The sequence below is a fragment of the Diadema antillarum genome, unplaced genomic scaffold, assembly GCF_040938485.1.
Source record: "Diadema antillarum isolate AM-2024a unplaced genomic scaffold, OU_Dant_1.0 scf00000003, whole genome shotgun sequence".
Taxonomy (NCBI): Eukaryota; Metazoa; Echinodermata; class Echinoidea; order Diadematoida; family Diadematidae; genus Diadema; species Diadema antillarum.
The window spans coordinates 2011961-2038657 of NW_027270892.1; the positions used below are offsets into that span (position 1 = coordinate 2011961).

The following is a 26697-nucleotide window of genomic DNA, read 5'->3' on the forward strand; positions in this document are numbered from 1 at the left end:
AGAAGAAACCCGAGAGAGTCAAGTGGAAAGAGCTCGAGTTACCCCTCACCGTCTCTCCTCCAACCCTTCCCCCCCCCCCCCCCCCCTGCAAATCCGTTTTTCCATTTCCCCCTATAGGCGGAAGCGGAAAGATCGGCGCGGTCAAATACACTCGCTACCACGGGGGAGAAATAAAATCTTGCCGCTGTTCTAAATATGTACATTTTCTCTGAAATAGTGCCACACTCGTAGGGGAAAACGTCCCACGGGAGGTAAGAAATGAAAAATGAATACGTATAATATATGACGACGACTTCTCCTTTTTCATTCCATTAGCGCGCGCCAAAAGAAAGATGCGGTGATTCGGGAGCTAAGCTGGACAAGTGGACTGAAATCGATTGTCTGCTACGCAGAAGAAGAAAAAGGAAGACTCATACACTGACAGATGTGAGCGCTACAAATAATAAAGTTCGATATCTAGTTATCTCTCCCTCTCTCCTCTCTGATTACACGTATAACATGTATGTATGTCATATATATATATATACATGGGGCCTATTAGTATTGACGAATTTCCTTTTATCAGCTGTACATTGCAATGGTCCTGTGGAACTTGTTCACTGTGGACTCGTCGTCGCAATGTCGGGTGGGCCTGGGCGGGCTTTTGGACTGCCAAGAGTTATTTTGTCCTATTTTCGAAATGGAATTAAATAATTTACTATGTTAATGAAAAATACTCTTGTCTGCGCTACGGAGGCGGGCTGGTCATAATCAGCTGCTTTCGTAGGTCCCTGGCGAACCACTTTTGGTTGGATGCAGCCATTTGTCTGCATTACTGTGTACCCTTGCACGCATGATATAAATAAACATACTAAAAATAGTTTTCGGTATGATATCCATCGGATAATAAGATAGCATTTATGATGAGTTTATGTATTGTGTATTGATGGTAGGAAATATCATAATTATAGTATATCCCTTCATTGTATCTTTGCTAGTAAGGAGTTACTTGAATATTTGAAAAAAAAACATGAAAAACACAGATAAGTGTTTCAATTGTTTGTACCAAAGAAATGGCTTTATATGGTGTTGAAGTAATAATTATGTAGTTCATCCATCCTCTGTATGATTATGTTGCTTCGAGAAATCAATAAATTCTATCATTTGAAAAAAAAATATATATATACAGGGTAGTGGAAGAGACCTCTCTTGTATACATATATACATTTATCTTTATGCATTTGTATATATACATTTAAAGGGTTGCACACATACGCGTATATAGATAGATAAATAGATAAATATAGATTGATATATAGACAGATATATATACATGATATATATATCTACATATACATAATATAGAGAGAGTGAACGAAATAGACACAGATAGACAGACAGACAGACAGACATGCGAGACGGAGATTGAATGCACGAAGAAGAGGATGAGAGGTTAAAGTCAGAGAGGAAGGATTGCACGGATTTCTTGATAACGATTATGAATGGACACGCGTGATGGTGAGAGGTGGACCGGCTGGAATGGGCGGAATGAGAGTGTTGTGTGAGAGAGGGGGAGAGCTGAGATCAACAGCAGGTGAGTTGATGAATGGTGTGGCGTGCTGCTCTAGAAGTGATGGCACACAGATCAATCTACCTCATCAGGAGTGGACATAGTGGGTATCTATTTTTTCGCCCAGAAAGAAAGATGGGGGGGGGGGGGGGGGGAGGGTTCTCTTGCTGTGGCAAGGTGTCAAGCAGCTGCTATATCTAAAGTGCATGCGACATCTTGACCCTCCAGATCACGTGTTCATCAGCTAGTGAAAGCTGATGATTGGTTGAGAGTTGATATTGAAAATTATCATGACGATACAAGCAATGCAGCCTCATACCCACTTGAAACAATGCCCAAAACAGGTGTTATCACAATTTGGCGCACATTGTAAGTTGATATCATAATTATGGCGATGGATGATGATGATGATGATGATGATGATGATGATGATGATGATGATGATGATAATGATAATAACGCAAATGATGCTACATTTTCTAATGATAATGATGATTTGGAAAACAATAATACTGATAATGACGATGTTGTTGTTGATGATGATGATGATGGTGATGATGATGATGACAGCATAAGGTACATTAAATTGATTGAATTGCCCTGCGATTTTTTTTTATACTAAGCTAGGCTACTGCTATTGTTTACTTATATCACAACATCCGACATTCTATTTTTCACAACGTCATGCTTTTCGGGCACATCGTCATTTCGGCAACTACAACAGATGTCTATACTGCAATAAACATCAAGAGCTTTCTTTAAGACCATTAGATACTTTAATCATCCTGAAATAACATGACATTAATTCATTTTTGTTCTTATCAAATCTACGGAATCTGGGTAGTGTGCCTTTGTTGCTGGTCTTTTTTTTTCTTTTTTTTACAATCACATTTCGTATGCTTCAACAGATATTATTGTTATTCCATAAAAAGTCTTTAACGGCCTATGACTGCTTTCGATAATGCCAAGTGGCCTAGGGACGCTGTGTGTTCAAAATAAAATCGTCTGGTAATCTCAAGGGTTGCGTCATTCTCACATGATGATACCCTCCGGAAACGAGGGTGGACAAGAGCGAATCAAATCAATAGCGACCCTGGGAAATTCGATGGGACCCCTTGAATTTTCCTGACTCCTGTGCAGCTAGACACTTTACCCTCCTCCTCTTCCCCAAACCAGTCCCTCCCTCCCTCCTTATATATTCTTAAACTGCGGTACTTGACTGGGTAGAATATTTATCTATCTATCTATCTTTCTATCTACCTATCTATCTTTCTATTTTCGTACAATCGGCGCATTATACAGCCGCCTCAATTAACAGTGATGCATATATGCACATCATACATAACTATAATGCCTATGAATTACATCCATGCGTGTGTGTGTGTGTGTGTGTTGCTGCTACCAGTGATACTCAAACAAAGGTACACGCAAACAAACAAACAAACATACAAATAAACATACAGACACAAAGTAAACAAATAACTGCATTGCTCTTACAGCGCGCAACCACTAAAGAACCCGACAAAGGATATATGCACAAACAAACAAACGTTTTCATGGCATGAGTACATTTTGATCACGTGGTGTCATACTGAAAAGGAAAATATTTGTAAGGCAGTGCTCATCATTCGTAATGAGTGAGTGATAGAAAAGCATCAGTAATAAACACACGTGTAATATAATAATATGGTCAGACATAAGTACCATCTGCAGAGTCGGGTTTAAATTACTTGCCGTCAGAACTTCGAGCCTCTGAATGAGTATTCATTAGTAGTCGCTATATCCTATACAATGCACTCCCTCGTAAAGTCAAGAATTGCACGTCCCTCCATTCTTTCAAAAAAACATCGCAAAGCTTTAGAATTTGACTTGATGTGATCGGAAGTAACTGCATTTCTAATTTTTTTCTGCTTTTGCTGCGTTCATGCAGTTTCTTCCCGCTTTTACTCTTATGGTATTTGATATTCTGACTTTGTATTTGCATGATACATGTATATTGCTTGATTCACACTCTAGTTGTATAAAACTTTATTTGTGTAGTTCATGTATACATAATATGTTCCAAGTATTTTCATGATGTGTGCTTGATTCACACTCATGTAAAACTGTAGGACCCCCTTTGGAAGGCAGTTTTGTACAACTAAATAGGCCAACCCGGAAGGATGATAATAAAAAAGAAAGCAAATAAATGAATACATGAATACATTTGAATTGCTTTTTAAATTCTTATGGACAACAGAAATGAGATAAGTGACAAATCTGCTTACCTTGTCAAACTCGAAGATTTTGTTGATCATCCCTGTGAAAAGAGCAGAAATGACAAAACGATCTTTTTTTTTTAGCTTGGTGAACAGTTAGCAGCAGGACAAAAGACGAACAAATTTCAGACCAAATTGAGCGGAAGATCTCGGACTTCGAAAGATAAACGGGTTAAGTAATTTCCATTTGAAATCAAAGTCCGGATTCAATGGTATGTAATATGAAATAGAATAGAAATAAAGGAAGGATTTTTCTTTCTCTTTTTTTTTTCGCAAATTGCCACTTGTCAGATTGTCTGCGTCAGAGGAGGCAGGGTGGTGTGAAAGAAACGGTAACCTTGACATTTTCTCGCGCAGAGCAGTGGCCCGAGCTTTTGAGCTCTCTCGTCTCATCCTTAGACTCAATAATAATAATACCTCCTCTTAATGGCGGCAAAAAGTGAAGCGAAACCATCTCCCAGACTCCATGGAGGGAAGACAGAGAGACAGACAGACAGATAAACAGACAGACAGACAGAGATAGACAGAGGGGGCAGAGAGTGAGGGAGCGTAGGGGAGGGAGAGAGGGGTAGCGAGGTAGGAGGAGAGGGGAGGGGGTGGGGAAAAGAGCTGAGAAAGATGTATACACACCGATGTGCAGTATGCCGTGCAAACGACAGACAACAGCGTAATGCCGTGGCATCTTGCAACAAAGAAATTGATACAAAAGATTGAAAAACATGAAAGCATGGTACGTATGGCAGAGGAGCATCCATGCATCATTCTGGCGTAGACCTGACTGTATGCTAGTGGCGGATTGTATGATGAAAAAGGTCGGAGAGCGCAGTACATTATATGCATCTCAGTATTATTAAGAGTACTTCAACATTTTATCGATATAAATTAATGTTTTCAAGGCTGCCACCGCTATGCGCTACCTACTGCACTTGCTGCGCGGTTTCTGTAGTTACTAATGCTTTCTTCATTGTGCGCAATGACAAGCACTGCTAAATTGTCTGGCTTGAATTTAGCTTAGATCATAAGGGGGTAGTGATACAATGTACCTCCTTCGGCTGTACAGTGGCACAGAATTCACCATGACAACTTTGGTGGTTGCCCCGGTCTTTGTTTTTGTAGTCGTTTTCTTTTTTAAAGGCTTGTCCAGCAGAGCTATGATGCACCTAATCAACCTGAGTGCTAATTATCTTTAAACATACTATTTTGTTAATTAGGGAAAGAATGTTATCAGATGATAGTACTAATTACCCTGTCCATTAAGTGAGAAACATATCACTGATAATGGAATATATATATATACACACATATAGAGGTAGATGATATGTAAATAATGATAAATAATCCACATCTGTGTCATATCAACATTACTGGCAGTCGACTTACAAATACCTATACCGATGTGTGTGTGTGTGTGTGTGTGTGTGTGTTTGCGTGTGTGTGCCTATATAAAACACACAATTATTGTTCATGTGGTTGAACCCTATGTTCGTTCATTATAACATTGTTTCCAAAAGCCTCTTAAGTGATTTTAATATCTAAGTGATTCCTATAATTGATTTTAATATCTAAGTGATTCTTATAATTGATTTTAATATCTTATATATAGGGGCTGCTGTAAACGAATAAGCATGCTGGCTTGTCCGGTACCTTGGAACTGGGAGACGGAGGTGTGTATCTTGTCGTAGACTGCCTGGAGGCAGGACGAGTGTTCATGGGCGGCGTCGAGATGGAGGCTGATGAAGACCACGGTGACCTCTCTCATCTCGCACAGGTAGTCCAGTGACTGATGCTCGTCGAACTGCGAAAAATAACGCATCAGTATATAATTACTTTTATTTGCGAGATAATACGTAGAATGTGGCATTGATATGGTATAGTGGATGAGACTCTTGGCTTTGAAATGGAGAGTCCCGAGTTCGAGTCCTGCCAAGTACTTTACGTCCTTGGACGAGATGTTTTCACCCACCATGTCCCAGGTGTATCATAATAGGCCTAAATGGGTGCCTGGCAACACTGCATGGGGTGACAATAACGGCAGGGCCCTCTATAAGAACAGTGCATGCCTATACTAAAGGGGCTACCTTGGGTAAACAAGACTACATAACTATTATTGTTATTACTATTATTATTATCATTATTATTATCATCATTATTATCATCGTCATTATTATTATCATATATACTATTATTATTATTAGTAGTAGTAGTAGTAGTAGTAGTATCATTATTACTATTATTATTATTATTATTATTATCATTATTATTATTATTGTTATTATTATTATTATCATTATTATTATTATTATTATTATTATTATTATTATTATTATTATTATTATTACTATTATTATCACCATTACAATTACACTCTGCCGAGGTCCATATTATAATACAAGACGCACAGTATGAAAGTATTATGCCAAAGATTCAGTCCACTATAGAATTTTTCCGCTCACATACGCAATGTACTCGCATAACCATGATTGATCGTGAAAGCGCTGTCTCCAGGGATGGTTAATGATATTTCTTTTCCTGCTATAGATATGGCCTAATATTTCCCTTTACCCGGGCCACAGTCACTTATCATCTTATCCTCTTTCAATAGTGTTGGACTATCCATATTGATGTTATCTAGATTGGCAACAGCCAATACTTGCTACTCTCTAAAAAAATCGAGTGAAAATATTCACTCTTAAAAGAGTGAATACATAAAAAGAGTGAGTTTAGAGTGAAATTGGAGTGAATTTTGAGTGAAAATGTTCATTTTTCACTCGTTTTAGAGTGACCTCAGGGATCACTCCAAAATTTTCGAGTGATCCCTGAGGTCACTCCAAAATTAGTGAAAATGAACATTTTCACTCAAAATTCACTCCAATTTCACTCTTTTTTGTATTCACTCTTTTAAGAGTGAATATTTTCACTCGATTTTTTAGAGAGTAGGCCTATATCGTCATCTGCTCACTTCAGTACACAATATGAAGAATGTTTTGTAAGAGCTGGCGATGGTGGAAGGGGTGTCTACCACGCCCCCTCTCGAGTGGGTGGTTCTATTTTAGTAGTACAGTTTGATTTGGCTGGCGATATCTGTATGACGACCACACAACTTTGACTCTTATTTCCCAGTCCTGCGACAACCCATGTCGTTTTACATTATATTTATTAAGATAAAATGAAACGATTGGAACACGAGTTCGAAAAAGAAAATAAAACAGCAAAATCAGGCAATAAAAATAGCTGTATGGACTAAATTGCTCCATGGAGAATGGCAGCTGTACAGCGCATGATTTGTGCATTTGCGATCATAAATCAATCCCGACGTTTTATGCAGTCACTTTAAAAGAAAAAAAAAACACTCACACAGAGGAATAGATTATGACAGAAAAACGAAAATTAAAACGCACAACAAAAATAGCAACGACCGCAGTAAATAAAACTGATCTCATGCTATCATCTGCCAAGACTCGACGCCAGCGCCTGGCGCGAGTCCATCGCCACATGCTCCGGCCGGGATAAACTGGAGACCCGTGATGGATGGGAGGTCAAGCAGGCATCCGTGTTTGGGGAAGTAACAGGACACTCGCCATTTCCTGAACTTGTATTTTTTTACGAGAGTGAGTGCTGCCTATATACGTAGTGCCAGTCCGTTCATTAGTTTGACATTGACACGCGTTTAGCAGCGCTGAATGGCCAAACAAGAAGATGATTAGTTCACCGTGCGGAGAGTGGCTTCAACGCTTCTACAGAGGAAGCAATAAAGCTCTAGTTTGTAAACAACTTGAGGGTTTCGAAAGAGTATTCGCTATAACTGTGTCCTATATCTAGACACAAGGCAGTGTTCAAGTTTATGATTGTAAACACATCATCCGAGTATCTTTCATCCAATTTCTCGGATCTTCAAGGACAATTAGAAAGAAGACTTTCTCCTCGGTGAATTTGGACGAAATCTTACGCACTGCGCAGTGCGCGGGGAGATGCGATAAAAACAAAACTGCTTATCAATTGATAAGGAAATGAACTTGAACTTGAACTTGAAGAGGTAAGGAAGTGCTACGGTCTGATAAAGTTGTTCTCTCTCATCAGACTCATCAAATTAATCTTGTCTGCACTTTTTTTTTCTCCAGGTTCTCGATAATTAAAGCGCTCACGTCGAGTCACCTTGGATAGCTAGGGCAGAGTGGCGAAAAGGTGATTGTCCCACTTACCTTGCTTAGTACAGGTGGTGCGATGAAAGGTCGCATCTTACATCTATGAACGGAACTCGTCTTGATTTGTCGTATTCTTGGGTGCAGCTCAATTCTCTGTGTCAAAAGAAGAAACGTGATTATACAAGTCATATATAAGGACCCTATGTGTTAGCATCTCCCTTAAGAAACAATCCACACACACACACACACACACACACACACACACACACACACACACACACACACACACACACACATACACATAAAGAAATTAACTAAGATAGTCGCATGGGCCATACACAACCAACGATATCTTATAGAATATTTAGAATACTTGTCTAAAGATTTAAAACCCTGTTGTGTGCAGATTACAGAATTATTTGTTGGTTCAGACTTTTTTAAAGGCTCCGTCGTTAAATTGTGTTTTTAGATATCAAAACAATACCTATATAGGGCATGCGTATACCACATTATGTTCATTACAAAATGTATTCGTTTCATCAAGGGTGTAGATAAGGCTCAGAATGGAGAAAATGTTTTGAGCGATTTATACCACCCTCACTGTGATTTTATGCTCGGTGTAGGGAAGAGATATTTCCATTACACCCTGCCCCAGCTTTTGTATCCTATAACTATTCAGAAGGTATAGCATTCATTATAGCTTAGCTTTGCAAAATCGACAACTAGCCTTACGGGATGACCTGTTCATCTATCACGTCATCAAACTTATCCTGATCATTGAGAATGAGTCTTTCGAAAGTCGACCATTATTCGCGTAGACTAAAAAACGGCAGATTTAGTTTGAATTTGAACCACATCATTCGACACCCGGACGACATACTGATGGGTATGCGGTTAGAGTGACACTTTGGATGGTTTACAAATTATAGGGGTGTTCTTCCTCTAAGTTGCAAACTCAAGGGATACACACTTCAGATCTATTATGAGCTCAATTCTATAAAACTGACAAAGAGCATGCGACTGGTCTCAACTGACATCTGGGTGTAATATTCAGTTGAATTTTGGATGGATGAGGTCTAGAAATTGTAAAATAATCATACGGTTTTATTTTCTCCTCGTCCACAATTTCACAGTTTAAAATGCTGAATAATAACTTATGCGATGCTATGCTTGTGTGATAAACGTTGCTCTTTGCTTCGTTTGAGAATTAAGGCAGATCTTAACCACTTAAAGCTTGATTGAGGAGAAGGAAAATGGAGAAAAAAAATCGACAACAAATACAGACTGCAGCCATTGGTATTACCTGTCCAGCCTTTCTTGAATTGGGCGCCTGGGAATCCTTGCGTACTGCGAAAGTTGACAAAGGAAGTGTGCTTAGATTGGCAATGGCGAAACGTCCCCGATGAAGAAAAGGACGAAGGGCAAGGCAAGAAGCTATCGAGGGATGAAATATGTGCGTGGGCGGGTTGTCTTTTGTGTGTGCGTGTGCGTGCGTGCGTGCGTGCGTGCGTGTGTGTGTTTAAATTTAAAAAAAAATACATACCGGTATCTTGTACTGTATGTTAAATTTCAGCAGCACTAGTGAGAAGAATCAGCTGCATACTGTGGTTCATAATGATTTCATTGTGAAAATGAGCCTGATTATGTAGAATGAAATTCAAACAAAGAATATCATTAAAAAGCGTGTGTGCGTGTGTGTGTCTGTCTGTTTGTGTGTGTGTGCGTGTGTGTGTGTGTGTGTGTGTGTGTGTGTGTGTGTGTGTGTGCGTACGACGGTGGTGAAGAGTTCGCTTTGATTGTGTGGACTATGAATGCATGATTGTATCGTATTCTAGTCATTATACCATGTGCGTGTACGTATGTAAGTGTGTCTGTCAGTGCATGTCTCCATTGCTGCATGAGTTTGTATGGCTGCAGAGATTTAAAGCATCGGGGAGAAAGATCCCCGCACGCAGTGACTGTGCAATAAAGGATGTAGATTAGACTTTCACCGAGTGTGCATGCAGAGTAATGCATTTCAGATGATGTGGTTTGGTCTTGCCAACTTGAAAAAAAAAAAATATTTTGTGGATATTACAAGCGATGATGAATTACGACAAGAGTGAAATTACTGTCAAATCACACGACACAAAAACCCAAACTTCTACGTAGATGCAAAACTGTGGCTTTCACACACCTGTTGCTATGAGTAAACCATACCCGTCTTTAAACAACGGTTTTTAAGCAACACTTTTTTTTTTTAATATACCAGGCTTAACTTCCAAACTCTCTGTCTCACAAACATGAGCGTTTATCAGAGCGTTTATCAAATGCTAATGAAGATCTGACTTTAATCTTCCAAATTTTAATGACTTTACTCTAAAACACAAGGTGGATAAAACAAGTGAAAGCACAAATACGATGCTCCATGATCGCACGCATTATTAAGTAACATGAATTGTCATTCAGTTTTCTTATGATTACTATCATGCAGGATGACCAACGCGGTGGGTTGAGACCACATTAGTCATCATCATGTGTGGTGAGTAGTCAACCGCAAATGCGAAGAGGTATTCACGTATAAATATAGCATCGGGCATATCCTGGTGCACGGTCTGAAACTAAATTCTCGATTAGTATAACGAATAGACTGGTTGACCAACATATCTTTATTAAGTGCATGGCAACACAGTTTGCCCCTGGCAACCGAAAGACTTGTCGGAGTCCTGCTGGATATTATAGCGACAACGTGTGCATGCAAATTGGAGCTAAGATAACGGCATCTTTCTACAGGAGCATCAGGTGAATGATTGATTTCTACCATGATGATAGATCTCTACCATGTTTTCGAGGGAATCATATCCATTAAAAGGATGGTATACTATTGGCGGAGATGAGGATCGAGCTTTTGACTTCTTACGAGATACTTCATAAGAAACCACTTATGAAATGTTAAAGAGCATATCATTCTAAGAGGAATTCAAAGTTTATTTCATGAAAATCGGTTTTAAAAAATGAAGTAAAACAAGGCTATCCTTAAAAAAAAGGTGGGTACCAACTTTTACCAGTATCGCTTCGTTCTGGATATCTCCGCCATTTCAAAACCAAATGTCCCAAAATGAACGTTGAAATTCCTCTTGGCATTACATGCTCTTTCATATTCCATAGGAGGTTTCTCATTTGTCAAACCTGAAGCCAGGGGGGGGGGGATTTCATGAAGCATTTTGGTCGGATATTTTTCTGACAAACCATTAGAAGCTACTGAAATCTTTGCATCTGATTGGCTGAGAGCAAATTTGTCCGATAACTTTGTCAGACAAAATGCTTCATGAAATGCCCCCCCCCCCCCCCCCGGTCTCAACCAAAACTATGCCATCCCTTTAAGTTGGGTGCATTAGCAAAGCGGCCTATATTACAATGAATCTTGGTTTCACGCAACGCTATAAGAAAACATGACACTATTACAAAAATCACTTAGGCCTATGGGGAATTCCAACATACTCGACACATGTTGTAGATAGGAGGATTTCTTATATTTATACAGTAAATACATCTTGCATCATATCAATATATACATGACAGGAAGCAAACGAATAAAATGTGGTATCTTACCTGAACTAAGCTCTTTGTCCGCCCAGCCTCTGTCCACCGCCAACAACTGTGGAATATAAAAAAAATAATGTCCATAATACCGCTGCCATGGTAACCATCGTAGATTGATCTTGTATAGATGATGACATAAGTATGTACGTGTATGTATTTAAAGAAGGACAAAGAGATATTTATACATACAAAATTACAAATAAGTAGTATTATCCCAGGTGCGCTTTCAAAATCCTCCCATTTTTATGTCCCTTAATTTATTCAGGAAAATCTCATTCTGACAGTACTACACTATATTATTATATCATACTTTATGGAAAATTGCCTGGTCAATTCTAAAGAAGAATGGGAGTTATCAGCAGAAATGCCATGGATGATTCAGTATGGCAATATAGCAGCTGCGTTGTGACTTCCCATGAAAACTATATTGTTGATGATAATATTCTTTGTGGGGGAAAAAAGAACGTGTATATGAGTAATTTCCGCCTACGCCATGTGTCATAGAGCATAATATTATCAACTATGGAAACATCATTATGATTATCCTATCCGCGCGTCTCATGCTCTAGCTGCGTAAGAAGTGAACATCACTTGGAGTAAAAAAAAAGAATATACATATGCAAATTGACTCTTACATAATGTTGGTAGTAAGGGGCGTGATCTTAGTGAAATATTCGGTCACATCTCGTTATTCCGAAGGTTCGTTGTTCCGAATTTCATTTTCGGATTAACCGATCTTGAGAATAACGAACCTTCGGAATAACGCCACAAATTTTCGGATTATCGAACCCTTTTTCATTTTCGGATTAACGAACCTCTAGGTATAGGGAATTTGCGTGTTTCGGATTAACGACCCTTCGGAACAACGAACCTTCGGAATAGCGAACCTTCGGAATAACGAACAGCACCCAAATATTCGGAATCTATGGCCATGCATTGCTACATACCCTCACCAATGTCTAAACACCATTCTACTGATAACGCCACCGGTGACAAGACATTTGCTCCTGCGACAATCGCTCCTGCCTTATTTTATCCAATGACTTCTAGGGTTAGAGTTAGGGTTGTGATAGGGTTTTCGGTTTAGTTTGATGAGAGGATTAGGATTGGGTTAGGGTTTTGTAGGTGGGTTTATGTTTGTGGGTAGGTTTTATGTTTGGCTTAGCGTGCAGATATATCATGGGAGCAATTATCGCAGGAGCAAATGCCATGGAACCAACGTCACCACATGTTTTTAGTTTCGTTTGAATTTCTCTTCTTCTCAGAAGTAATATCCAAAGCATGACTTGAGCTGACCTGTCTTCAAGATCGAGTCCGCTTTGGGAAGAAAATATCCGCAATCCATTTCTTGTCAACTGGCTGGGCTCTTCAAAAAATCAAACAAACAAACAAACAACAAATCGATCATAGAACAATCTGAGGACCACCATGAGGTTTCTCTTAAGAAGTTTGAACAAACCTTCATCTCGCTGTCGCCACTGGGTATTTCTTCCGCCGTCAGACCGGACCTATCGGGGCAGGCCTCCCACGCCCCGGGGCTAAGCACGATGCTGCCTCGACTGCAGCGCTTCTCGGTCCTGTTGGCGTCGATGACGGCCGGCCCGCTGGTGCTGTAGTGCCGACAAGAGTTGCTACCGACGTACGTGATGGAGATGGGACCAACAGACAGGGCTGTGGCGGGTCGTTTGTAAAGTTGAACCCAGCAGACAAAGAAATGCATAAAAATGTCTCAATCAGTGAACCCTCAAATGCCACCACCGGGAAGGATCATCCAAACATGTCAAAGGTCCATCTTCATTTGGACAGTTGCCACTCAGATAACATGTTATCACCTAGGGTATAACCCCTCCCGTTCAAACACTCACACATATACACGAACACTTGATTATTAAATTACTTGTCTACCAATAGTGTGTGTGTGTGTGTGGGGGGGGGGGTACTTTTCCTACAGACCAAATTTGAAGATGAACAAATTACGAGAACATATCATATTCAACTACAACTGCGACAACCTGGCAGCGTTCATAACACTTGTCAACTTATCTTATAGGGAAGGGATCAATTCTTATTTGAACTGTAACGATGCTATTATAGGATGTCACAAAATAGAACACACTATGAAGAATCTACTTACGATATCGTTAGGAAAGATTTGTATTTTATCTTAAGATGTTATTTTATTTCACAGCAGATGAAACAAGGCATCAATGCCAATCCCAAATCTGGGTTTGACAGTTGAAATTACGATAAAAGGAGATGTAATCATACGGCACTGGGAGTATTACATGAATCAATCAAAGCGGCAGGATTAAAGAAGTAAACATTATTTTACAGCGGATGAATTGCTTTCCGCCACGTCATACCTATTTTTAGAGCGAGGGAAACACCCGATTCGGTCTTCCAGTCGTGACACTCCCCCTGAATTTGGCGGGCGCAGCGAATGGCTCTCGTCATAGCCCCAGCCTCCCCGTAAGCATCGGCGTCCCACACCACAAGTAGGGCATCCCCTGATAAGGAGGACAGGCGGTGAAGTTAAAACGCAAGTTGATGAACACGTACATCTTTTCACAACACAAAACCTCTGTATAATACAGACGTCAAGAGACTATTTTTATAGATTTTTTTTAACGCTATAGAGGTCTCCAAGAGGAGGATGTTTTGAGGGAAAGTCGTACTAGAATGAGTTAGTTTGGAGGCTGGTGAACAGTAAATATCCAAGTTCAGTCGGATAATCTTTATCGTTTTATCTAGACCTTAACGTGTCAATCGCCACGAGCCTCCCTTTATTTCTGCAAATCTTTCCGAAGGAAGTATTTTTACAAGGCCGCAAAAGAGACACATAAAACAATGTTTTATGGAAATATGAGCAAGCTACCAACGATGGATGGCTTTAATCCCCTTGGAAGGAGTAGGTATTTAGTATGTTTAGGATAAAGTACCTTGCCTAGAGGGGCACTATCACTGCAACCAGGAGACTTGAACCACGGACCTTACGAGTAAGAGTCTGCGGTCTCACCCAATGGAGCCACAACGGCTAAATACTACTGTCTGCACCAAATCCAATGATCACAAAACTTAATCTACAAGACTTTAGCTAGCTTTTGAAGACACGGCATTAATATTTATATTATCATGTGAAATGCTATATGAAGGGCCATTAAGAATTAATGCAAGGCCATCAAATTCTTGAAAAAAAAACCTGGCTACCTGATAGTTACCCGATCAGACAACTAAGATTTAATGTGGATTTTTACGTTTTTTATTTCGGGCAACTTCGCTTCTTTGGGGCCACCAGAATTTCAGATTTCATTATTTTAGTGGCCCAATCGGGCCACAAGAGAAAATAGTTAGTGTCGAGCCCTGCTGTATATGACTACATAAATGGTTCTTTCTCCGCAATTTAATGACTGATAGTCAAGCTGCATGGTGAAGTCCTCGGGAAGGACGGGGAACATCAATCGATCGAACCTGCAAATTCGACGACGTCTCCGCCGTTCTTCAGGATGGCGTTCTCGATGTGTCCGAGGTAGTCGTTCAGGGTCTTGGTGAGGATGTCGACCCCGAGGTTGAGCTTGGTGTGACGCTCACAGAGAGCAGTGAATCCTGGATTGGATGGTCATCATTTGAAAGAGAAGAAAAACAACACAAAAAACAAACGCAAAACAATGACAAAATTCAACTCCGCTAAAGAGGGTCTGAATTGGAGCCGACACCCAATTTAACCCCTGCTTCTAGGATAGCTGTATAACTTACTGTTTACTCGTTATTGTACACGATTATTCAAGAGTTGTTGTTCTTGTTGTCTTTGTTTCATGTTATTTGTATTTTGTATGAGAATAAGAACAGTGTTATGATACGGACTCGATATAATCTTTTTTTTTTTTGGTCAAAAAAGATTTATGATTGAACACTTTATATTTTATTTTTCGTGTATACTCGTAGAAACAAAGTAGAAACAAAATAAAATCAAAATCAACTCAAACAAAGGCAAGATCTCACATGGGAAGGGTAACAAACAAATTTACACTCGGTAACAAGCAGAGAGCAAACATTTCATTAATACAGTGACGGTTGCCCTAAATCAGCATACTAGTAATAACAAGGTAACAATCGAGTGACAATGATGATAGTGGCTACAGAGAGGAAAATGCATGAACGTAAGAGGATATTAGGTACAGGAAACTTGAATCTTTATGAGCACTTACATCAGTGCAGTGGAATATGGTCTATTGCAGCCATCTTGTCAGATAGAGAATGAATTAAGCCACACAAAAAACCTACCTACAAAATAACCTTAAGTAAAAGAGTACAAATCAACGTAGAAAAGATGATCATTAACTTGTTCAAATACGATTAACAAAAGAAAAGGGTGTTACAGAAACACAAGCGAAATCCGCTTGTAAAATGGAAAGTAGAAGAGGATCGGAGTTAGGAGCTGATGGATCGAGGCATTCGATTATACAAAACTGAGTACAAAACGAAGAGCGAAAGTCCTGCATGAATTGTAAATGGTAAAGGAAGTGACAGCCGAATATTAGACAGGAAAAACGACAGGAAGCAGTGTAGCAGTGTAGCAGTGATGGGAAGTAATAGATATCATTACAGTTATGTTGGCAGTGAGAGCGAGAAAGGCTGCCAATGACAAAAACTGAAGTAATGTAAACTGAAGTTTATGAAAAAAAAAAGAAACAAGAAAGAATCACGAAAAGAGTGGGCCAGTGAGAGAGTAACTAGGTTCTTAAAGAAAAACCCATTTGTGTGTACTTTTCCTCTTTTAAGGTATAGCACATGATGAACACTATAAATCCATGCTGTTTGGGCTGTTATCGAAGTTAGATATGAAAACACAATATTATGTCCCCCTCTAAGCCTAAAGCTGTACTGTCCGCCAAGCTCAAAGAGATATTGATATCCTTTTAGAAATAAACCGACTCATGTCATAAACATGAACTCCCTCAAGTTCCCCGCTATTTATGAGTGCGTCACATGTTGGCGTTCATGTTATGACCTCCTGGCGAAGCTCAATGGAAAAAGAAAGACTGAAGGAAAAATATGTTAGAGCATCTTTAAACGTGGCTGAAGGAAGAACGGGACTTCCGTCAGGAGAACGTCATCGCTGTTGTGAGATATATGTCGTCAAACAGGACTAAAATTTCTGCACGGCTGTAGGGAAAGTGCGATGCTAACAACAAGGCAGGATGTGTCTCGAACCGAATTTTCGCGCCGAAGTCACGCCAACATATTTGACGAGTAATCGTGTTTTTAGTCTCGAGTTTCGTTAGCTCGCGAGGAGCCGTAAACTACGATAAAAGACGGTGTACGGCGCGTGTGTATATAGGTAAATCTTTGAATTTATGCCAGCAAGCGTGGGCATTATTGTTAGCACAGTTCGGTCAACAGGAACACAGACAGAAGAGCACCGCAAAAGTTTGGACATGTTCTCAAGTGAGGCCCCTAAAATGCCGAGATTCGAATTTAAAAAAGGGAGAAAATAGCAAGATCTATATTACGTGCGTCATTCTTGTACAAATTTAATGTAAAGAAGGGCAATGAAAAAGAAAAACTAGAAAGTGGTTTCTATAATCTTTATGTTTGAAGGCAAAATTTTCTAGAGTACATTTATACAGGTTCAGAGCATCTGAGCACCTTACGCGCATGCGCAATTTACTGACTAAATGCGTCGTATGATGGTGATAACAAAAGCGGATGAATCGCTTCCAAAACGATATCAGTGATAGTATGGTATTTGTCTATATAATACATGTCAGCAAGTTTTGGACGGCAACCATCCTGCGGATAAAATATGCCCCAGAAAAAAACATTTCATGACATTACTTCTGATGGGTGTAGGTTCATCACTCGTGGAATGAAACGCCTCGGCTATAATTTTCTCGCAGGGTAATGGACAATTAGGTATATAGCCTAATGTCGGGTAATAGGAGATTTTTTTTTTTTCCTTCTGGTAGCTAAAAATTCTATTATGGTTCATTATCAGCGGGTTGGTTATGGCAATGCAGTATATACATACAGAGGAAAGTTGTTCGAATAATATGAAGTCAGGTAAAACGACCAGGAGCTATATAAGTATCTATCCGCTACAGCTCAATGATTGAAGAACAACAAGAAGCATACGGAACAGAAAAAGGATACGAAAAACAATGATTATCAGAGCGAACAGAGAGAAAAGAATCGAAATTGTGCTATTGCGAATACTCCCATAACTGAAAAGTAAGAGTTGTGCATGTCCGCGTTTTGTTTGGATGTATGTAATGTTGCGCTTATACCGGCTCAGACAGGGTCGCTTATTTAGTAATGACCAGAGTCAGGAGTGGTAAGTTTGGTTCAGTTTTGAATCAAGTGCTTTTGACACACCGACGTCACGGCGCAATCGGAACGGAAACATTGTAGAGCAATACATCTAACGAACTCTGCGTCTCTGAACGTACTCCCCTTTATGCCATGCATGGATGCTTGAAATAAAAGATGACAAACTAGAGCGCATATAACCCATATCTCACCTCTCTCTCTCTCTCTCTCTCTCTCTCTCTCTCTCTCTCTCTCTCTCTCTCTCTCTTTCCTAGGGTGTGCAATCATTATCAATATCGGTAAAATTTAACACACAAGATAAAGAAAGAAAATGGCAAACACTGCCTTTCCTGATCTTGTCATTAAGATGTTGATTATAATTATCATCCCAGCGTTGTTCGTATAAACCAATCATGTCACATGCATCTAAGAGACATCCATTATGGGTTTTATAAAAACAACATTCAAAGTGTCTTCAATGATAAGACATTTGGACTGCACGGGTGTATCACTCACTTTACAGAAGAATGCATCGAAACACAAACATAATCTTTCTCTCAGCACTTTACATTTCCATCCGTTCATTTTGATTTTGTATCTTTTTACCTCCTTGCTGTCATGGCTGTTGAAAAGTGGTAAAAAGGGGATCAGGATTCGCAAGGTCACATACAGGTTCATTCATAGTCTCCCTCTTTCTTCTCCGCGTCGTTCTTAAGTGGAAGAACGCTTTGAATATTTCACTTTTGATCAAACCGCGTTGAAGCCGTGAGAGGAAACATATAATGATCGCGTTGGGAAAGATACCGCCTCAGGCCTAGGTGGAGTTAAAGTCTTTTGTCGTCGACAGACATTTGTATCGAAGCAGTGCGTCTTAACCAAGAATATTCTTCGGAGAAAACAGCCAAAATAAAACCCTTCATCCAATAAACGCAGTTTCCATTCCAATTACATGTAAGTAGTTTCCCATTACGGCTTAATCCCAAGACACTGCCAGCGGAACAACAACAAGGAGATGTCTTTGTGTTTTTCTAACGCTGATTGTTCAGACCTGTCCACAAATACATTGACACAGTTATCAGCGCAACAGACGCGCACGCCTGCATTTCGTGCAATTTTCGTTACAATTTGGCAGACGACAATACTTGGCGTCTCTCCTCGCCAAACGACTGCTCGCTTTGCACATTGCATCGTCATCAGGTGCTGGCGACTGAATCGATCAGGTCACGCTGTGTCATTCGAAAAGTAAGATAATATCTCCCCCCCCCTCAAAAAAAAAAAAACAAACACACAAAACAAACAAGCAAACAAACAAACAAACAAATAAACATATTTGTGGGATTCAAATCCCATGTTTCTCATGGCTAAGCCTAACCAATGTCTTCTGTACAATGAGTTGTGCTTTACGGCTAAAAAAGAGTACTGCAGCACGAGAAGATTTCTTGTACAAATGTGATTATCTGAGATGAATTGATAACTTTGCGAATAAATGAGATAGGTAACACATATTCATAAGCAGGCCTCGACACTAACGGTGGCCCGGGGCCACCAAAAATGAAAGCCGGGCCACCAAATTTCAAAAAAGGGCACATTTGGTGGCCCGCCTCGGGCCACCAAATTCTTTTAAAAAGTATGTCAATAAATTCGTAACTTTTTGCGCCGGAAATTAGCAGTTAAATTTGTTTAAAGGATGGATGAAAAGGACTGAATGAGTGCCTGAGAGTGAGTGTTGCAAGTTTGTTGAAGTTTATCTATGAGTAGATAATCATGTCCAACTTCTAATTCTTACTATCATAAAACTTAAATATTTAACTCATTAAAAAAAAAAGGACTTGTAATGTTTTTTATTGTTTTTTTTCGGGACACCAATTTTTTTCTCTCGGGCCACCAAAAATTTGAAATTTAGGATTTTGGTGGCCCCATCGGGCCACCAAACAAAAAAGTTAGTGTCGAGCCATGTCATAAGTACATATACATAATCATATATGCATCCTCTTCATTGTTTACCATGATCTTACAGAGGTCCCAGGTATTATAATCATACTTTAGCACTGTCAAACACTCATTTTCGGTTACAGTTCGTTATTCCGACGGTTCGTAAATCCGAAGATAAAGTAAGGTTTGTCAGTCAGAACCTCATTTCATTTTCGAAATCAGAACCTTCGGAGTGACGAATCTTTATTCATTTCCGGATTAAAGAACCCACGACATAACGGACCGTATTTCATTTTTTGGACTGAGGAACCTCCTGAATAACGAACCTTCGAAATAACGTCACAACAACGTCTGGATTCACGGTCCCTATCTTATTTTCGGACCAACGAACATCTAGGTATACGGAATTTGTGTGTTTCGGAATAACGAACATCACCCTCACCCCAATAAGCCAGTACGTAATTCGCTCATGTACACGTTGGTACAAATGACCTATCTTTTTTCTCAGTTGGTTAGGCACTTCACTAGTTTTCAAAGGGGGCATAATGCATAAGTTTGCCCGATGTAACAATTTATGGAATTCGTGTTCAAAGAAAGAATGAACTTGCGTTTAGACCAGGTGACCAGAATTGTCCGTCGTAAGTTGACATTTTAGCAGGCATCCATTTCATCGTTTTGTATCGAATGCAGTACAACCTAATTCTTTTGATAATGCCAAATACTAGACATACTGTCAGGTGGATGTGCTGGCAAGCATCATTTAGATAAGGATCACATGAATAATCATCACATCACAGATGCCTATCTCAGTGAATTAACAAACCAAAATGCCTGTTAGTACAAATTACCTTTTTCTGCTCATGCGGAAAGTGGAATTACGAACTGGTCTATTTTCACACCTTGGCCGAAGGAAGGCATCAAAAATAAAAACATATCGTCTAAAGACGTAACCACTTTGGCAGGACTCAAACTTGGGACATTTTATGTTTGAAAGTCAAAGAGTCCAATCCACTACACCACAGTGCCCCTCTGTATAGATAAACACATTTATTTGACATTTGTCTTTCGAGTTTGGGCATCACAGAATGTCAAATCATCCTTTCTGCAAATTCCATTCAGATGAAAACAATAGATTCTTAAAAGTGATCATCTGTATGGCCTTATAATATATATTATTAAAGGGATAGCACAGTTTCGATTTTCAAGTTGGGGGTTGAGGTTCCCAACTTTTTTGATGATGATGATTTTTTTTTTTGATAATGAGAAACCTCTTATGAAAAATGAAAGGGCATTATAATTCAAAGAGGAATTTAAAGTTTATTTTGATGAAAATTGATTTTAAAATGGCTGAGATATTCAAAACAAAGTGACCCTAAGGTGGGACCAACCTTTTATTAGGATTGCTTTGTTTTACTGTGTCTTTGGATATCTCAGCCACTTCAAAACCGATTTTCATCAAATTAACTTTGAATTCCCGTTAAAATCGTTTGCTTTTTAAGATTTTTTTTTCTCAGTTGTCTTTCTCAGTTGTCATATCTTTTTTCTCAGTTGGTTAGGCACTTCACTAGTTTTCAAAGGGGGCATAATGCATAAGTTTGCCCGATGTAACAATTTATGGAATTCGTGTTCAAAGAAAGAATGAACTTGCGTTTAGACCAGGTGACCAGAATTGTCCGTCGTAAGTTGACATTTTAGCAGGCATCCATTTCATCGTTTTGTATCGAATGCAGTACAACCTAATTCTTTTGATAATGCCAAATACTAGACATACTGTCAGGTGGATGTGCTGGCAAGCATCATTTAGATAAGGATCACATGAATAATCATCACATCACAGATGCCTATCTCAGTGAATTAACAAACCAAAATGCCTGTTAGTACAAATTACCTTTTTCTGCTCATGCGGAAAGTGGAATTACGAACTGGTCTATTTTCACACCTTGGCCGAAGGAAGGCATCAAAAATAAAAACATATCGTCTAAAGACGTAACCACTTTGGCAGGACTCAAACTTGGGACATTTTATGTTTGAAAGTCAAAGAGTCCAATCCACTACACCACAGTGCCCCTCTGTATAGATAAACACATTTATTTGACATTTGTCTTTCGAGTTTGGGCATCACAGAATGTCAAATCATCCTTTCTGCAAATTCCATTCAGATGAAAACAATAGATTCTTAAAAGTGATCATCTGTATGGCCTTATAATATATATTATTAAAGGGATAGCACAGTTTCGATTTTCAAGTTGGGGGTTGAGGTTCCCAACTTTTTTGATGATGATGATTTTTTTTTTTTGATAATGAGAAACCTCTTATGAAAAATGAAAGGGCATTATAATTCAAAGAGGAATTTAAAGTTTATTTTGATGAAAATTGATTTTAAAATGGCTGAGATATTCAAAACAAAGTGACCCTAAGGTGGGACCAACCTTTTATTAGGATTGCTTTGTTTTACTGTGTCTTTGGATATCTCAGCCACTTCAAAACCGATTTTCATCAAATTAACTTTGAATTCCCGTTAAAATCGTTTGCTTTTTAAGATTTTATAAAGTGGTTTCCGATGTATCTCGCAAGAAGTAAAAAGCTGAATTCTCACCTCAACTGCAAATCAAGCTCTCATGAATACACAAATATTACAATACAGAGAAATAATTATATAATATTGGATGGCCTTGAGATTAATACAAGGAAATATTGGACGAGCTATGCACAAATATTGGACGAGTCGAAGACGAGTCCAATATTTTACTTAGCGAGTCCAATATTTCCTTGTATTAACAGAAAATAGGACATCCAATATTATCATTATTATCCTACAGAGGATTTTAGCAAAGAATGTTTTTACTTAGGCCTACCCTTTCTGTCTCCGAGTGCTGTATGGTCTCCTACTGTACTTGATCTTGACATGATGGGGTATGGTACATGTACACTCTTCAGTGCAAGTTAATCCACTTCAGTCTATGTATCTATGTATCCAAGGTAGCCGTAATGTTACTGTTAGGCCGAGATCTAGCTAATTTAGACCAGAATTAGATGTATTTGTATCCGAGATCTGAGACACAATTCACGTCACATCAATCGTAGATCGTGAAAGATCGAATTTGCTACTGTATGTAGTCCTACTGTATTTAGTAACACGTAACGTTACTGTAACATGCATGCAAATGCAAGCGGCGGCCGGCTACATGTATAATATCGCGCGCGGGCTACTTGTATCTAGCAGTAGCGTTGAGCTAATCAATCGTCGCCTGCATGCACACACACACACACAAAATGCAACTTGTTTTCATCAAACCTAAATTTAATTTCCTGTTATGAAAGTGATATTTTGAAAAATTGTATGAAAAACAATATCAACTAATTGATATATGAAATTTGTTTGTATACACACAGAATTTTAGAAGAAACGATATTTTAGTTAATTCGTGATTGACCAATCACAGACGTTTTTACTTCATATTTCAGGTCATCTCGTATATATCTCAACCAATCACGGTGCAGTTTATAAAAAACTTTGGGGAATCCCCCACTTGCCGTCCAATATTTTAAATATTGGTCGCCTCGGAAAAAAATATTGGTCGAGTTCAACAAACTTTCTAAGTGGGTCGGAGGTTATGAGGTGCGTCGACAAAATAACACTTGTATTTGGGCTCTAAAAATCCTCTGTATGGATAATAATTATATAATATTGGATGGCCTTGAGATTAATACAAGGAAATATTGGACGAGCTATGCACAAATTTTGCTTTTGCTTAGCGAGTCCAATATTTCCTTGTATTAATCGAAAATAGGACATTCAATATCATCATTATTATCCATACAGAGGATTTTAGCAAAGAATATTTTCACTTAGGCCTACCCTTTCTGTCTCCGACTCCGAGTGCTGTTCCTACTGTGTAATGATCCTGACATGGGGCATGGTACATGTACACTCTTCAGTGCAAGTTAATCCACTTCAGTCTCTGATAAAACGGTGATCTATGTATCCAAGGTAGCCGTCATGTTACTGTTAGACCGAGATCTAGCTAATCTAGACCAGAATTAGATGTATTTGTATCCGAGATCTGAGAAACAATTCACGTCACATGTACCGTAGATCGTGAAAGATCGAATTAGGCTACTACTACCACAACTAGTCCTCCTGTGCTGTACATAACGTACTTGTACACACGTACGTACATGTACAGTAACTGCAATATGCATATCGCGCATGCAAATGCAAGCGCAGCGGCGGCGGCCGGCTACATTACTAGTATATCGCGCGCGGGCTATCTAGCAGTAGCGCTGAGCATGCAGAGCTGTAGAAGAGCAATCGTCGCCTTGCGCCTGCATGCACAAAAAAATGCAACTTGTTTTCATCAAACCTAAATTTAGCTTCCTGTTATGAAAGTGATATTTTGAAAAATTGTGTGAAAAACAATTTCAACTAATTGGTATATGAAATTTGTTTGTATAAACACAGAATTTTAGAAAAAAACGATATTCTAGTTAATTCGTGATTGACCAATCACAGACGTTTTTACTTCTTATTTCAGGTCGTCTCGTATATATCTCAACCAATCACGGTGCAGTTTATAAAAACTTTGGGGAATCCCCCTCTTGCCGTCCAATATTTTAAATATTGGTCGCCTCGGCAAAAATATTGGTCGAGTTCTACAAACTTTTTAAGTGGGTTGGAGGTTATGAGGTGCGTCGACAAAATAACACTTGTATTTGGGCTCTAAAAATCCTCTGTATGGATAATAATATGTTATAATGTATAAACAATTCATACGCTCCGTTTCACGTCTAATGAGATACTCTACTCACCCCAGATGTCGAGGAACATGACTACGCTCTCCACGTGTTGCACGGCTGGATAGTCCCGGATGTCATTACTGGCGCGCAGTACTAGGTCGGGAAGGTGAGCGGCAAGCTCAAGGATATCTCCTGGAGAGTCAAGGGGAGGGGGGGGGGGTTGGAGAAAAAGAAACAATGAGGACAAGGAGAGGGCCATGTACAGTGATAATTATTCCTACAACAGCTTACATCATAGAGCATGACGAAACAGTGCTGTTGCCTATAAGCTTTGCAGCCATTGTGAACACTTATACCACTGAATGCAGAAACAGCGTATACGAGCATGCATTAAAAATCGATTGCCGTGATTGTATGGTAATGAATGAAAAAAAAAAGAGAGTAAAACTTCAATAAGTCTATGATGTTAATTCTCTAAGTTGGGATTGATACTGAGTTAGATATAGAGAATGCACAGGTGACATAATGAACACACACACGGGAAAGGGTGGGAAGGTGGAACATCATTTTAATCATAACTGAAGATTTGTGTATATTTGTATTACGATTTGTGTATGATTCGATTTTCGAGGGTACATTTTCTTTTAGCAAGCCTGTGGCTTTCGCTGAATTGTTGACCTGTTAGACTTTGTAAACATTTTATACTGTATATCCAAACGATTTTTATTACTTAATTAATGTATAAATTGAATTGAACTGAACTGAATTGAATTGAATAAAATTTCATAGAGGTTTGCATTCAATAAGGAGCTGAGACAATATATTGTATAATTATTATATCGTATACACAACTAACTAACGAAATCAAAACAGCAGAATATAAAGTAGTAACACCAGAGAAACTGTAAAACACACAAGCACACACACAGACACACACACTCACACACAAATACATATATAAATGCTGAAAACCATCGCCGTCACACATTTTTCTTTTTTTTTTGTAGCCACACCTTTAGCCAAAGCTTAAAGAGTGGGTAGATATTTTCACTTCGACTAGTTTTCCCCGGTTCTCTAGGTAATAAACAATTAGAGCAAGAGTCTCATATTGATCGTGAGCAATTCGAAGACAGACCCGTTGATTCACGCTTCCTTAAAATAGCACGCTCTATATACTTGATGTATTTACCACAAAACATTCAAACTGAATACAAATAATACTTGGTCAGACACCTTTTTTTTCTGTGTCATCCCGTTCTCTGTTTCTTTTCAAACTAATCAAAAGTCAATATAGACTGCACTTTCCAGGATGTACATTCCTATTTGATTAGCCTTCCACGCCAAATTTGGAGTCATCTCTGACGCACTATGTTGTCACAGAAACAAAAGTTGATTCGTGCGTGTGTGGAGGTGCGTGTGTGGAGGTGTGTATGTGTGTGTGTGTGTGTGTGTGCGTGTGTGTTTTGTGCGTGTGTTTGCTCCTGTGAATAAGCGTGGTGTGGTGGAGGTGGTGGTGTTGGTGTGTGTGTGTGTCTGAATGGATGGATGTTTTAGAGGTTGAAATGGAAGGGAGGACGAAATATCGACATTATTTGTTTCGAATATACAGCAGGAAAAAGTTCTGTATAGCTCCAAAAAGCTGGAAAGGTACATAGATACTTAAAAAAGGAACAAGAAAAAGAAAAGAGTTATGCCTACAACAAAACCCCATATCACTGCCTTCGATGATCTCATGAGTCGCCAAACAGGGTCGGTTTCCCATTTTCCAATTTGTCTGACAGCAAAAAGACACGGCTCTTCCCGTCTTTTATCAAATTATGCGATACGCAAGCATGAAACTTTTTCGATTGGCGAAATTCGAATATCACACCAAGCATGTCTGAGGCATTTCTTCACATCACGACATTTTAGAAGAGTAAGAATAATGACGTTATTATCATTATTATTGCTGAAAATATCAGCATGATCGAAATAAACAATATTTTATTGTGCAAACAGCGGCAAATGATTACACAATACAATAATAATGTTTAATGAATATGAAAATGATTATCATCATCATTAACATAATGTACAATACATGTAGTGAATTGATGATGAAGTTTATCAATAGACGAATTAAAGAAAGAATATAGGAACATGAGCATTTTGTAAGAGCTATTTTATTCACCACACAAACACTGTCACGCAT

The 26697-nt window shown here is 39.0% G+C and overlaps 1 protein-coding gene across 1 annotated transcript in view; it reads right to left on the reverse strand.

Annotated features, from left to right (window-relative positions):
- The window catches only part of LOC139734589 (adenylate cyclase type 10-like), a 44640-nt gene extending 18778 nt beyond the window's left edge, over window positions 1–25862 (reverse strand). Inside the window, exons 1-10 of the mRNA XM_071645409.1 lie at window positions 25808–25862; window positions 24579–24698; window positions 15000–15134; window positions 13895–14038; window positions 12991–13202; window positions 11541–11586; window positions 9253–9296; window positions 8007–8102; window positions 5452–5602; window positions 3817–3848 (exon numbers count right to left, since the gene is read on the reverse strand). Of these exons, the coding sequence (XP_071501510.1) occupies window positions 3817–3848; window positions 5452–5602; window positions 8007–8102; window positions 9253–9296; window positions 11541–11586; window positions 12991–13202; window positions 13895–14038; window positions 15000–15134; window positions 24579–24698; window positions 25808–25862 (1035 nt within the window). The remainder of the gene's footprint in view (window positions 1–3816; window positions 3849–5451; window positions 5603–8006; window positions 8103–9252; window positions 9297–11540; window positions 11587–12990; window positions 13203–13894; window positions 14039–14999; window positions 15135–24578; window positions 24699–25807) is intronic.
- Window positions 25863–26697: the final 835 nt, after the last annotated feature.